We start from the raw sequence: 11,972 nt of genomic DNA, 5'->3' as shown, positions 1-11,972 counted from the left end.
ACTTCAAGCACTCAATGAGAAACTTTCATTGAAGTTTAAGGAGATAAACAAATTTAAAATGTAAATGTTAATTTAAATCAAAAGTCAATGGAAACAGCTTAGGTGGCATTAAGTTTTATTTTTTAAAAAATGGGAAAGATTGGGAAGAAGTTAACTGACTAGTAACAAAACTTAATAGCTCAACAACATTGCTGAGGCCTCATATTGTAAAACCCTCAAGTGTGTTCTTGCCATATTTTAACTTGAGATAACTTTAAAAACCAAAAAAGCAAAGAATAATCTCTGAAGTTACTTCTGAGAAAATTGCAAGTACATGTTTAAGAAAGACCAACTAAGCAGAATTTGTTAATGCTTGAAATCTCACAATACTGGTTGATTTCTGTTTTAAAGATGTTGCATAAACATTTTTATTTGGACAGTAAGGTTTCCCCAAATCTCCTGAATCAAAAGAATGATAGCTCATGGGATACTCCACTTAAGTGACATGAAAATAACACAACATCAAATGGGAATACCTCAATTAATTGGAATAAATCAAGTGAAAGGTAAGTTTCGGTAATTGTTGAATAGTTTTGGCTTGTGGCACATGTGCACACTTGACTATTAATTTTTTTGGTTACCATGTGGAACATCAGGACCAAGTGGGGAGGTTACATAATCCTGAAGAAGGGCTTATGCCCGAAACGTCGATTCCCCTGTCCCCTGGATGCTGCCTGACCTGCTGCGCTTTTCCAGCAACACGTTTTCAGCAGGTTACATAATCCCCCAACACATTTTAGCTTTCAATAAGATCACCTGAGAGTCAAGAATACATGGCAAGGTGTTGGACTATAAGTTTGGTATTTTCAGATACACTTTATTATTATAAATATTTCAATCTTCGGGCCTATCACTAGTTTTCACCACTTTGAGTCTTAGGTTTTGATTGGATACTCCCTTCACCACCCTTGTTAACCAAAGGTGTTTCATCTTTCTCATTGAGTTCTGTTTCTAGACTGGAATAATTATTTGCCTGAGTATTATGAACTATCTCCTTCAATTTCTGCCACTGCTCATCTACTAACCTTCCCCTTAGTTTATTTTTCCTGCCTGCTTTAGACAACGCTTTCTTCATATTTCTATCATTCGATTCATAGAGCGAAACAGACTCTGCGGTCTAACTCGTCTGTGCCGACGAGGTTTCCCAAACTAAATTAGTCACATTTTCCTGCATTTGGCCCATATCTGTCTAAATCTTTCTTATTCATGTACCTGCTCAAATGTCTTTTAAATGTTGTAACTGTACCTGCACCTGCATTTCCTCTAGCAGCTCGCTCCATATACACCACTCTTTTCATGAAAAGGTTGCCCTTTAGGTCCCTTTTAAATCTTTCCCCACTCATCTTAAACCTAGTTTTGGATTCTCCTACACTAGGGAGAAGACCTTTGTGAGTCACCAAGTCTATCCTCCTCATGATTTTATAAACCTCTGTACGGTCACCCCTCAACCACCTACACTGCTCTTATTTACGTTGTGGACACTTTTTTTGCTCTCCCTCAAATAGAATTTGAAATCCTATCATGTTACGTTCTCTGCTTCCCTGGAGGGATCCTTAACTAGAGATCTCTTATTAGTCCTGCCTCATTACATATTACTAGATCTAAAATAGCCAGTTGTCATGTTGGTTTTGCAACATCCTGCTCTAAGAAGCAATCCAAGATACAATCTAGAAATTCGTCTTGCATATCATCCTTGCCCACCTGTTTTGTACACTTAATATTCAGATTAAAAACACCCATTCTAATTGTAGAGTCCATCTTGCAGGACTCCATTGTTTACTGATTTATAATTTACTCCACAGTGAAGCAACTCTTCTTGGGCCTGTAGAAATCTCCCAGCTGTGATTTCTTTTCCTTGTTATTCCTTATTTCCACCTAAAATCTGAAGTAAGAGGCCTTCATTTCATCAGTGGTTATATTACAAAAATGTTTCATTGATCATAAAGCTGTTTTGGAAATTCTGAGGTTGTGCAGGAATTGATTGGGGATTATCCTGCATTCGGATGAAGTATCTGTGAGCAGGAGAGTTTGGAGGAGAGACATGGACAGCCTGTGTAGTTGGGATCAGGCAGCTGTGAGGGTCTTTTCATTGGAATTAGGGCCCGGGATGAGGAAATCCCAGCTCCACAAAGGAGGCCATGGCTGCTGCTGGAACATTCATTTGCCAGACTCCCAGGAGAAAGGTTCGATCATGAAAAAGATAAATATTGTTTACATGAGAAAATTGAAGTAACACTGCACAAGAAACTGAGTTGACCCCACTTCTGGTGTTTGTGTGGGTGAAGGCATGTAGCTGAGGGTGATTCTTGTGGTAACATCAATGTCGTCAATTCAGATTTTGAAAGCAATTTCATTGGAGACCTAATTTGCAAAAGCCGTGGAAAATATGATTTAGGAAGAAACTGAATCAAAGAATATGAACAGAGAAAAACAATTCAAGAAATCTTTTTAAAAGTATCTGAAGGAAAATCCTCCCCCACTTATTACTGTAATGTTGGTTGTAATGTTGGGCTGCTTTCCTTCATTTGTTATAAGACTATTACCTGTTCAGATACGTAGGTTTGGGTTGGGCTTTCTCTTTATTGACACCCTCTGCACTCATCCCTGTCATTTTGAGGCAAGGGCTATGATACACTACAGATGTGGAGAAAAGTGAGAGAATTTAATTAATATCTGATTGTAAACACAACTAAAGCTATACATGCAGATACCATGCTTCAGGTTCAAAGGAATGCCAGTTTTAACAACCCATCTGTCATACTAGAGGTGCTTTAAGAATCAGTATTTGGTGCAATGTGAGAATAATTACTATCCCATTGATGGGAGTATCGAGGATTTAGCAGGGTGTGTAGAGGCATGGATGCTTGTTTCTCTGCCTGTGCCACTCAATAAGGGTAAAGTGTCCTCAGTCAGCTGCATTGACTTAGGCAGTGTTGGTGTATGGAGGTCCTTTTGTTGTAATTCAAACCAAATGCTCTTTATTCCTATTTTACCTGGATGCAGCTCTAATTTGAAATAACAATTCACATAGCATTTAGGTTATGCAATAAAATATGTTACACCATGTTCAGCTCAGGAGTTGCACCTGGAGATAGCAGTTGAGATCCTGCAGCTGGTCCAGTGATGGTTGAATTTTGTAGCCTCCTGCAGGTCAGGGTTAATGGAGTCCACTTTCTGCTTGAGGACTATGTTCTCTGCTTCAGTCCGCATGAACTCTAGTGGCCTTTCCAAGAACTCAGTCAAGGCATTCATTCAGGAACCCCACTGAAACAGAGATGGATTTTATGTTGTGATCTCCAGCTAGGTCATTGCCCCTGCACTTCAGGGCATCTCTATCAGCACATCATCCATGAGGTTCTGCAACCCTTTCTTCCAGATGCTGTCCATCTGGACTTTTGTGTTCTTTTTATCAACAATGAGAAATAAGAGCTTATGTTTTTGGTGTCAGTAACATGTAGTTTCATATAATGTATGGATTACCTGTGCAGTCCTATTCCAGCATTAATACTGCGATGAAGCACAATGAGTAGTTTGACTACATTCCCTGGACACTCGAATGCCTCAATGCCCTATTCACTTGGGTGGCTCTGCTTGATCCAGAGGCATCAGTGCCCTTCAATTCCAGATAGGACACTTGACATTTCTGCAAGTTGCGCGTATTGCTTGCTCATCTAAAACCTTCGGGGGACTCTGGTGGGAGAAAGGAATTTAAAAATGCCTCAAAGGTTTAGATTTGTCAAATCATGAGTGATTAGCATTTTGTTACCTGCACATGATTTGTTCTCCCAGACCATCCACAACCTCATCATCTCTGGGGATCTCCCACCCACAGCCTCCAATCTCGTTTTCCGTGAACCCCGCACTGCCCAATTCTACCTCCTATCGAAGATTCACAAATCTGACTGCCCCAGTTGACCCATTGACTCAGCCTGCTCCTATCCCACTGAACTCATCTCTTCCTACTTCGACACTATCCTGTACCTCTTAGTCCAGGAACTCCCCACCTACGTTCGTGACACCATCCATGCCCTTCACCTCCTCAAAAATTTTCGTTTCTCCCCAACGCCTCATCTTCACCATGGACATCCAGTCCCTGTACACAACGATTCACCACAATAAAGTCTCCAAGGTCTCCATTTCTTCCTTGCATGCTGTCCCAACCACTGTCCTCTCACCGACACCCTCATCCGCCTGGCTGAACTGGTCATCACCCTCAACAACTTCTCCTTCCAATCCTCCCACTTCCTCTAAACCAAAGGGGTACCCATGGGCAGCCACATGGGACTCAGCTATGCCAGCCTGTTTGTCGGATACATGGAACAGTCCATCTTCCGGAGTTACACCGGCGACAACCCCCACCTGTTCCTCCGATGACTATATCGGCGCCACCTTGTGCTCCCATGAGGAGGTTGAACAGTTCATCAACTTTACTGACACCTTCCACCCCAACCTCAAATTCACCTGGACCATCTCAGACACCTCCCTCCCCTTCCTGAACCTCTTCATCTCCATCTCCGGCGACTGACTAACCACAGACATCTGCTACAAGTCCACCAACTCCCAGAGCTACCTAGACTACACCTCCTCCCACTCTACCTCCTATAAAAATGGCATTCCTTACTCCCAATTTCTCCGCCTCTGCTGCATCTGTTCCCACAATGACCAATTCCACCTCAGAAAGTCCCAGATGACCTCCTTCTTCCATGATCGCAACTTCCTTTCCCACGTGGTCAACGATGCCCTCCAGCGCAACTTCTCCACCACACACCACTGCCCTTGAATCCCACCCCTTCCAATGCAACAAGGACAGGACCCCTCTGGTCCTCACCTTTCACCCCATCAACCTCTGCATAATACGCATCATCCCCTGCCACTTCTGCCACCTCCAAACGGACACCACCACCAGAGAAATATTCCCCCCCCCACACCACCAATCAGGATCCCGAAAAGACCATTCCGTGACTCCCTCATCAGGACCACACCTCCCACCAGCCCAAACCCCACTCCTGGCACCTTCCCCTGCCATCGCAGGAAGTGCAAAACCTGCATCCACACCACTCCCCTCACCTCCATCCAAGGCCCCAAGGGTTTCTTCCACCTCCGTCAGAAATTTACCTGCACCTCTCCCAATGTCATCTACCGTATCCGTTGCACCCGGTGTGGTCTCCTCTACATCGGGCAGACAGGACACCTTCTTGCAGATCATTTCAGAGAACATCTCTGAGACGCCCACATGCACCAACCCCACTGCCCCATGGCTGAACACTTCAACTCCCCCTCCCACTCCATCAAGGACATACAGGTCCTGGGCCTCCTCCACCACGAAACAGTTACCACCCAAAGCCTGGAGGAAGAATGACTCGTATTCTGCCTTGGGACTCTGCAACCACACGTGATAAATGTGGATTTCAACAGCTTCCTCATTTCCCCTCCCCCCGCATTATCCCAGTCCCCAGTCACAAGCCTCCAACTCAGCACCACCCTCCAGACCTGTCCATCACTCCCCCCTCTGACCTATCACCTTCTTCCTCACATTCATCCACCACTATCTTTCCCCCCAACCCCACCCCCTCCCATTTATATATCTCAACTCAGCCAATAAGCCTCATTCCTGATGAAGGGTTTATGCGTGAAATGTCAATTCTCCTGCTCCTCGGATGCTGCCTGACCTGCTGTACTTTCCCAGCAACACATTCTCGACTCACAATTTGTTCTATCCATTATAGCAGACTTCATCGGGATTCTGTATACACTCCCCAGAGGCATAGTCCTCTGACTTGTTGATGTTCACCTGGATCCATTTAACCATGTAGACTCTGCTGCAATTAGTCAGTCATAGAGATGTACAGCACAGAAACCGACCCTTCGGTCCAACCCGTCCATGCTGACCAGATATCCCAACCCAATCTAGTCCCACCTGCCAGCACCCGGTCCATATCCCTCCAAACCCTTCCTATTCATATACCCATCCAAATGCCTCTTAAATGTTGCAATTGTACTACCCTCCACCTCCTACTCTGGCAGCTCATTCAACACATTTACTATCCTCTGCATGAAAAAGTTGCCCCTTAGGTCTCTTTTATATCTTTCTCCTCTCAACCTAACCTATGCCCTCTAGTTCCGTCCCCCCACCCCAGGGAAAAGACTTTGTCTATTTATCCTATCCATGCCCCTCATAATTTTTGAAACCTCTATAAGGTCACCCCTCAGTCTCCGACGCTCCAGGGAAAACAGCCCCAGCCTGTTCACCCTCTCCCTATAGCTCAAATCCTCTCACCCTGGCAACAAGTTTGTAGATCTTTTCTGAACCCTTTCAAGTTTCACAATATCTTTCTGATAGGAAGGAGACCAGAATTGCAAGCAGTATTCCAACAGTGGCCTAACCAATGTCCTGTACAGCTGCAATATGACCTCCCAACTCCTGTGCTCAGTACTCTGACCAAATGCCTTCTTCACTATCCTATCTACCTGCAACTCCACTTTCAAGGAGCTATGAACCTGCACTCCAAGGTCTCTTTGTTCAGCAACACTCCCTAGGATCTTACCATTAAGTGTATAAGTCCTGCTAAGATTTGCTTTCCCAAAATGCAGCACCTCGCATTTATCTGAATTAAACTCCATCTGCCACTTCTCAGCTCATTGGCCCAACTGATCAAGATCCTGTTGTAATCTGAGGTAACCCTCTTTGCTGTCCACTACACCTCCAATTTTGGTGGCATCTGCAAACTTACTAAATTGTGGAACTGCAGGTTAAAATTTGTGATGTCTTTTTGAATGGAGATGTCTATGCTTTGTAACTGCAGCCACTCTGGACATAAATATATGGGAGGGTAGAGAAAAAAATGTGATAAATGATGTTGCTGCATCCCCAACTCATGCACTGAAAACCAGTGCTTTCAGATCTTTGAATTTAAAAAAAAAATCAGAAGCCCAGCTTTATCCAATGCTCGCTTTAGTTTCCCTAACTCGTTCAAAAAATCTTATCTGCCTGTAAAGTTTAATGCAACCTCAAGGTCACATGTGTAGAAATGCATTTATCTCATGCTCCCAGACATTTTGAATATGCAGTATACTGGACATGAAGAAGGGAAAGAAACATACATTAAGAAGAAATATAATCAGAGATTGTAACAATTCACATTTCACTCTCTGCAGCGTACAACAGAGGATCAGGAATAAGCTATTCAGTCACTAGAGCTTGCTCTGCCATCCACCTGGATTATGGCTCCATTTCCTCAGCTCCATTTCCTCATCTTTGCTTCGCATCCCTTGAAACTCCTACCTGACAAATATGCATTGGTCTCAGTCACAGGAGTTCCAGATGTCCTAGTGATAACATTCATTTGGGGCTAAGAATTCTAAATCACATACATTTTACAGTCAAAAGCCATTAATTACTTAAAAATTGGCTGAAACAGGACCCACAATGCCAGTTAATAAAGGAGAAACTATGGAACCCTTATATTCTACGGTGGGGGAGCAAGTTCAGAATTATCCACTGAGCACAATGCATTCCACAAATCCTTCGCAAATTTCTTGAGGGTGACCTATAGGAACTGGTGACCAAGTTAATACGCACATTCTGGTCACACACCCCTGAGTTCAACCATTCTGGGACAGTTCAGAAGGTTTCAAATACCCGGAAAGGTCTCGCATTCTTTAAACTCCCAGGCCCAGGCTCATGCCTGAGGACCATACTGGAAAGCATGCACCTCCTGCTTGGACTCTATTCAGTTGTCATGCCAACCTCAGGAGAATGAAACCCCTCACTGCAATGAAGCAAAATCCTTCCCAAAATTAATGCGTGGGCAGAATGTCAGTGGATTTATATCACACAATTATTCTGCCAAGAGTCAAGGGGTACCAAACTGATTGGATCCATGTCTTAGTAGTTGACATTAATTTCCCTTCCTATCTAACAACCTTCGATAGTCAGGTCGGCACATTCAATGAAAAACTCCCCACCAAGTATCTGCAAAAGTCAAGACACTTTCCCACAGAGAGGCAAGCTTTTCATGGCTCCCTGACATTGAATTAAACTGTCGAGAGTGTGGTGCTGGTAAAGCACAGCTGGTCAGGCAGCATCCAAGGAGCAGGAGAATCCAGACCAGTGGCTCAGGTGACTTTCTCTTGTGATTTATGATGCTATTCATCAGATTCCTGTGTACACAACTGTGCCAACATCCAGAATGTGTGCCAGTCCGTCTGGTGACTTTACAAAATATGTCTACATTGTTTTGTCAAGAACACACTTCATAAATTTCATGGATACAGATTATGGGAATAATTATCACCTCCAGAGTGATTGAAATCTTTTTTCGGAGTTCATGTGACTTGTACCTTTTGTTAAAAATGTTACTTGAACCTGTATCGAAGATTCCTATCTTGCTGGGATATTTCCTCAATATGAGTTATCTCGAAGTGCAATGTGAAGCAACCTTTCTGGGTTTTATACTGAATGCTGCACAAACCTGAAATCAGGCCTGTCTAAGCTCAGTCGTACACATTTCCCTTTCAGCTCAGGCACTCTGAAGCCCCAATGCCACATTTTTCAGGATGCTCAGAACCACAGAAAATTTACAGAACAAAGGAGGGCATTTGGCTTATGTCTGCACTGACTCTCCAAAGGAGCAATTTGGGTAATGCTACTCCCCACCTTCTCCCTGTAGTCTTGCCCATTCTGCCTTTTCAGATAATAATCACATTTCTGGCTTGAATGTCTGAATTGAACCTGCCCTACCTCTTGCAAAAATGCCATCCCGTATTCCCAATTCCTCCGCCTCCATCGTATCTGCTCCCAGGAGGACCAGTTCCACCACAAAACACACCAGATGGGCTCCTTCTTTAGAGACCGCAATTTCCCTTCCCACGTGGTTAAAGATGTCCTCCAACGCATCTCGTCCACATCCCGCACCTCTGCCATCAGACCCCACCCCTCCAACCGTAACAAGGACAGAACACCCCTGGTGCTCATCTTCTACCCTACCAACCTTCGCATAAACCAAATCATCCGCCGACATTTCTGCCACCTCCAAAAAGACCCCACCAGCAGGGATATATTTCCCTCCCCACCCCTTTTCACCTTCCGCAAAGACCGTTCCCTCCGTGACTACCTTGTCAGGTCCACGCCCCCCTACAACCCACCCTCCAATCCTGGCACTTTCCCCTGCCACCGCAGGAACTGTAAAACCTGCGCCCACACCTCCTCCCTCACCTCTATCCAAGGCCCTAAAGGAGCCTTCCACATCCATCAAAGTTTTACTTGCACATCCACTAATATCATTTATTGTATCCGTTGCTCCCGATGCAGTCTCCTCTACATTGGGGAGACTGGGCGCCTCCTAGCAAAGCACTTTAGGGAACATTTCCGGGACACCCGCACCAATCAACCACACCGCCCCGTAGCCCAACATTTCAACTCCCCCTCCCACTCTGCCTCCTCCACCGCCGCTCCCTGACCACCAGACGCCTGGAGGAAGAACGCCTCATCTTCTGCCTCGGAACACTTCAACCCCAGGGCATCAATGTGGACTTCCTCAGTTTCCTCATTTCCCCTTCCCCCACCTGATGAAGGGCTTTTGCCCGAAATGTCGATTTCGCTGCTCCTTGGTTGCTGCCTGAACTGCTGTGCTCTTCCAGCACCACTAATCCAGAATCAACTCAGGCAGTGCCTGCCCGAGCCCAGCCACTCACTATGTTTCACCTTCTGCTTCACTTGCTTCTTTTGTCACTTACTTTACAACTGTGCCCCCTAGTGCTCAGTCCTTCCACAAACTATTGTCCCACCTACACCTCCTTAAAGTTGCAACAAAGTTTCCAACTTTCAAAGTAGAAGTTAAAGATTAGTATTTCCATTTAAGCATAAATATTATTATAAATAACATAGTGATTAGCAAATTTTAAAAATAAAGCCTTCTAAATATTAATCATGATACTAGAAATCCTTTATTCCTTTAAGTTACACAATTTCTATAGATTTTTCTGTTTAGGGTGAAACCAGATTTCCAGCTATAAGTATTAAACAGTTGCTAAAAAGTTCAATAAGGTACTCGGGCGAAACCAGAGGTCTGCTTCTGTGCTGAAAACATTTTGTAATAAGTTACATGTCACCTTTGCACGCTCATTCCATTTGATTTTTCTATACCTCTCAACATACCAAACCGTACATACAAGACATACATAGCTCAATTTTTCAAACCATGTTCGCTCCACCCTCTCTTTCTCCAGAATAAACAGCACAAAATACCAGGCAAAAGAACAAAGGATCGGAGCCATAGGAAAGTGTCAGAAATGAAACTCTGCAGGTAGGTCTGGAAGCTCAGGTAGAGCAAAAGGTTCAGCCTGGAAGGGGTTGGTGTTGCTAGAGTGTTGGCACATTACTTACAGCCCTTCATTCAACTGAGGATGGATGCAGCAAGCTACAAAATCATAATTTACATTCTCATTTGTTCAAGTATGGCTTCTCTCTCCTATTTTAACTTCCTTCTCTTTATATTGGGATTAACCTATGATGATGGGCACAGGAGAACAAACTTCAGGAAAGGGCAAAACCTTCTGAAGCGACGACATCAAGTACTCCACCTCCCTACCTCTGCATACTAACATGTGGCGGAGCAGGTCCTCTGTCCACAGAAATTGTTGAAGAAATCCCGACAAGAAATGTCAGAATGGTTACAAGAACCAGTTCAACAGTTTCACCACTAGAGGTCTCAATTTCATGCCACTCCGAACGGTGAGATGATGATCAGAGTCTGTGTGCTAAGGATTGTCCTTGTTAAAACCCCCCCACAGTACTTGCCAACAGTATTTGTGTTGATTTCACAGAAAGTATGGTATAACCGCCTGTGTGAATACATTCATTTTCTTGGAAAACCTGCTCACCTATCTGAGTCAGGTTGGGTGTCCACTTGATGGGAATGGAATTTCCAGAAAAAGAGGAAAAGTAGATAACAACATATTTAAATGCTATTTTAAGTTTCTCATGAGACTCCCTTACCCATATAGACAGGAGCCTTTTGGAGTTTCAAGACCAATGTTTCTGAAGTAACTTTCATGGAGGCAGAAAGTACATTTTAGAGTTGTTTCTAAAGGGCTGAATCTTCTGAGTTTTTGGCAAAGTGCAGGTCACGTTGAGTTGGATGAAGTGATTCTTGTCATAGAGATGTACAGTGTGGAAACAGACCCTTCGGTCCAACCCGTCCGTGCCGACCAGATATCCCAACCCAATCTAGTCCCACCTGCCAGCACCCGGCCCATATCCCTCCAAACCCTTCCTATTCATATACCCATCCAAATGCTTGTCACAGGGCCTAGTGAGTTTTATCATTGTACCTTACTAGACTCATCCGGTTTCTGCTCCAACTTACCCCACACTGTCCCCGGAGCAACGCACTGGAAATCTCAGAATTGACTGGCATCCCTGGCACTGGCAGTATATTTAAAGATTCGTTGTGCACCCAGACCCTCGCAGTCAGTCCAGAACTGTCCTGCACTGTCGACATTGGCCCTGATATGATGCCCAGCTTTACTGACGAGGATGTGGAGCTCCTCTTGGATGGGGTGATGTACAGAACCAGCATGGGACCATGACACCAGACCATGCCAGCTTGTTCTGAGGTTACCAGCCAGGTTAGAGCAGTCACAGCAGTCTGGAGGAAAGCCCAGTACTGTTGGAAGATGGTTAATGTCTTTCTCCGCTCTGGCAATGCAAGCTGCACCATCTTCTCTCTGATACTCCACACTCACTGTACCTCTGCCACTGGACCCACTTCTCACCAAGATTCATGCTGTAACACTCTCACTATTGCCTGTAACACCTTTCCTCACGGATTGTCACCCATCACAACCCCCTGACACCAGTCAGCCTGCATGCCCTCTGTGCAGCCTGCTCACTCGTGCAGGAAGCCTGCAGAAACTCTGAGCTGTGACACCCA

At 44.6% G+C, this 11,972-nt stretch overlaps 1 protein-coding gene across 1 annotated transcript in view; it reads right to left on the bottom strand.

Annotated features, from left to right (window-relative positions):
• Positions 1-3,275: 3,275 nt before the first annotated feature.
• Positions 3,276-11,972, bottom strand: part of deptor (DEP domain containing MTOR-interacting protein) — a 123,203-nt gene continuing 114,506 nt past the window's right edge. The window contains exon 9 of the mRNA XM_043688968.2: positions 3,276-3,303. Within this exon, the coding sequence (XP_043544903.1) occupies positions 3,292-3,303 (12 nt within the window). The 3' untranslated portion in view covers positions 3,276-3,291. The remainder of the gene's footprint in view (positions 3,304-11,972) is intronic.

Source organism: Chiloscyllium plagiosum, unplaced genomic scaffold (assembly GCF_037043375.1).
Source record: "Chiloscyllium plagiosum isolate Xiang-an unplaced genomic scaffold, Cpla_swu_hap1 HiC_scaffold_4, whole genome shotgun sequence".
Classification (NCBI taxonomy): Eukaryota; Metazoa; Chordata; class Chondrichthyes; order Orectolobiformes; family Hemiscylliidae; genus Chiloscyllium; species Chiloscyllium plagiosum.
The sequence above is the reverse complement of the archived record's forward strand: the minus strand, read 5'-3'. Positions and strand labels throughout refer to the sequence as shown.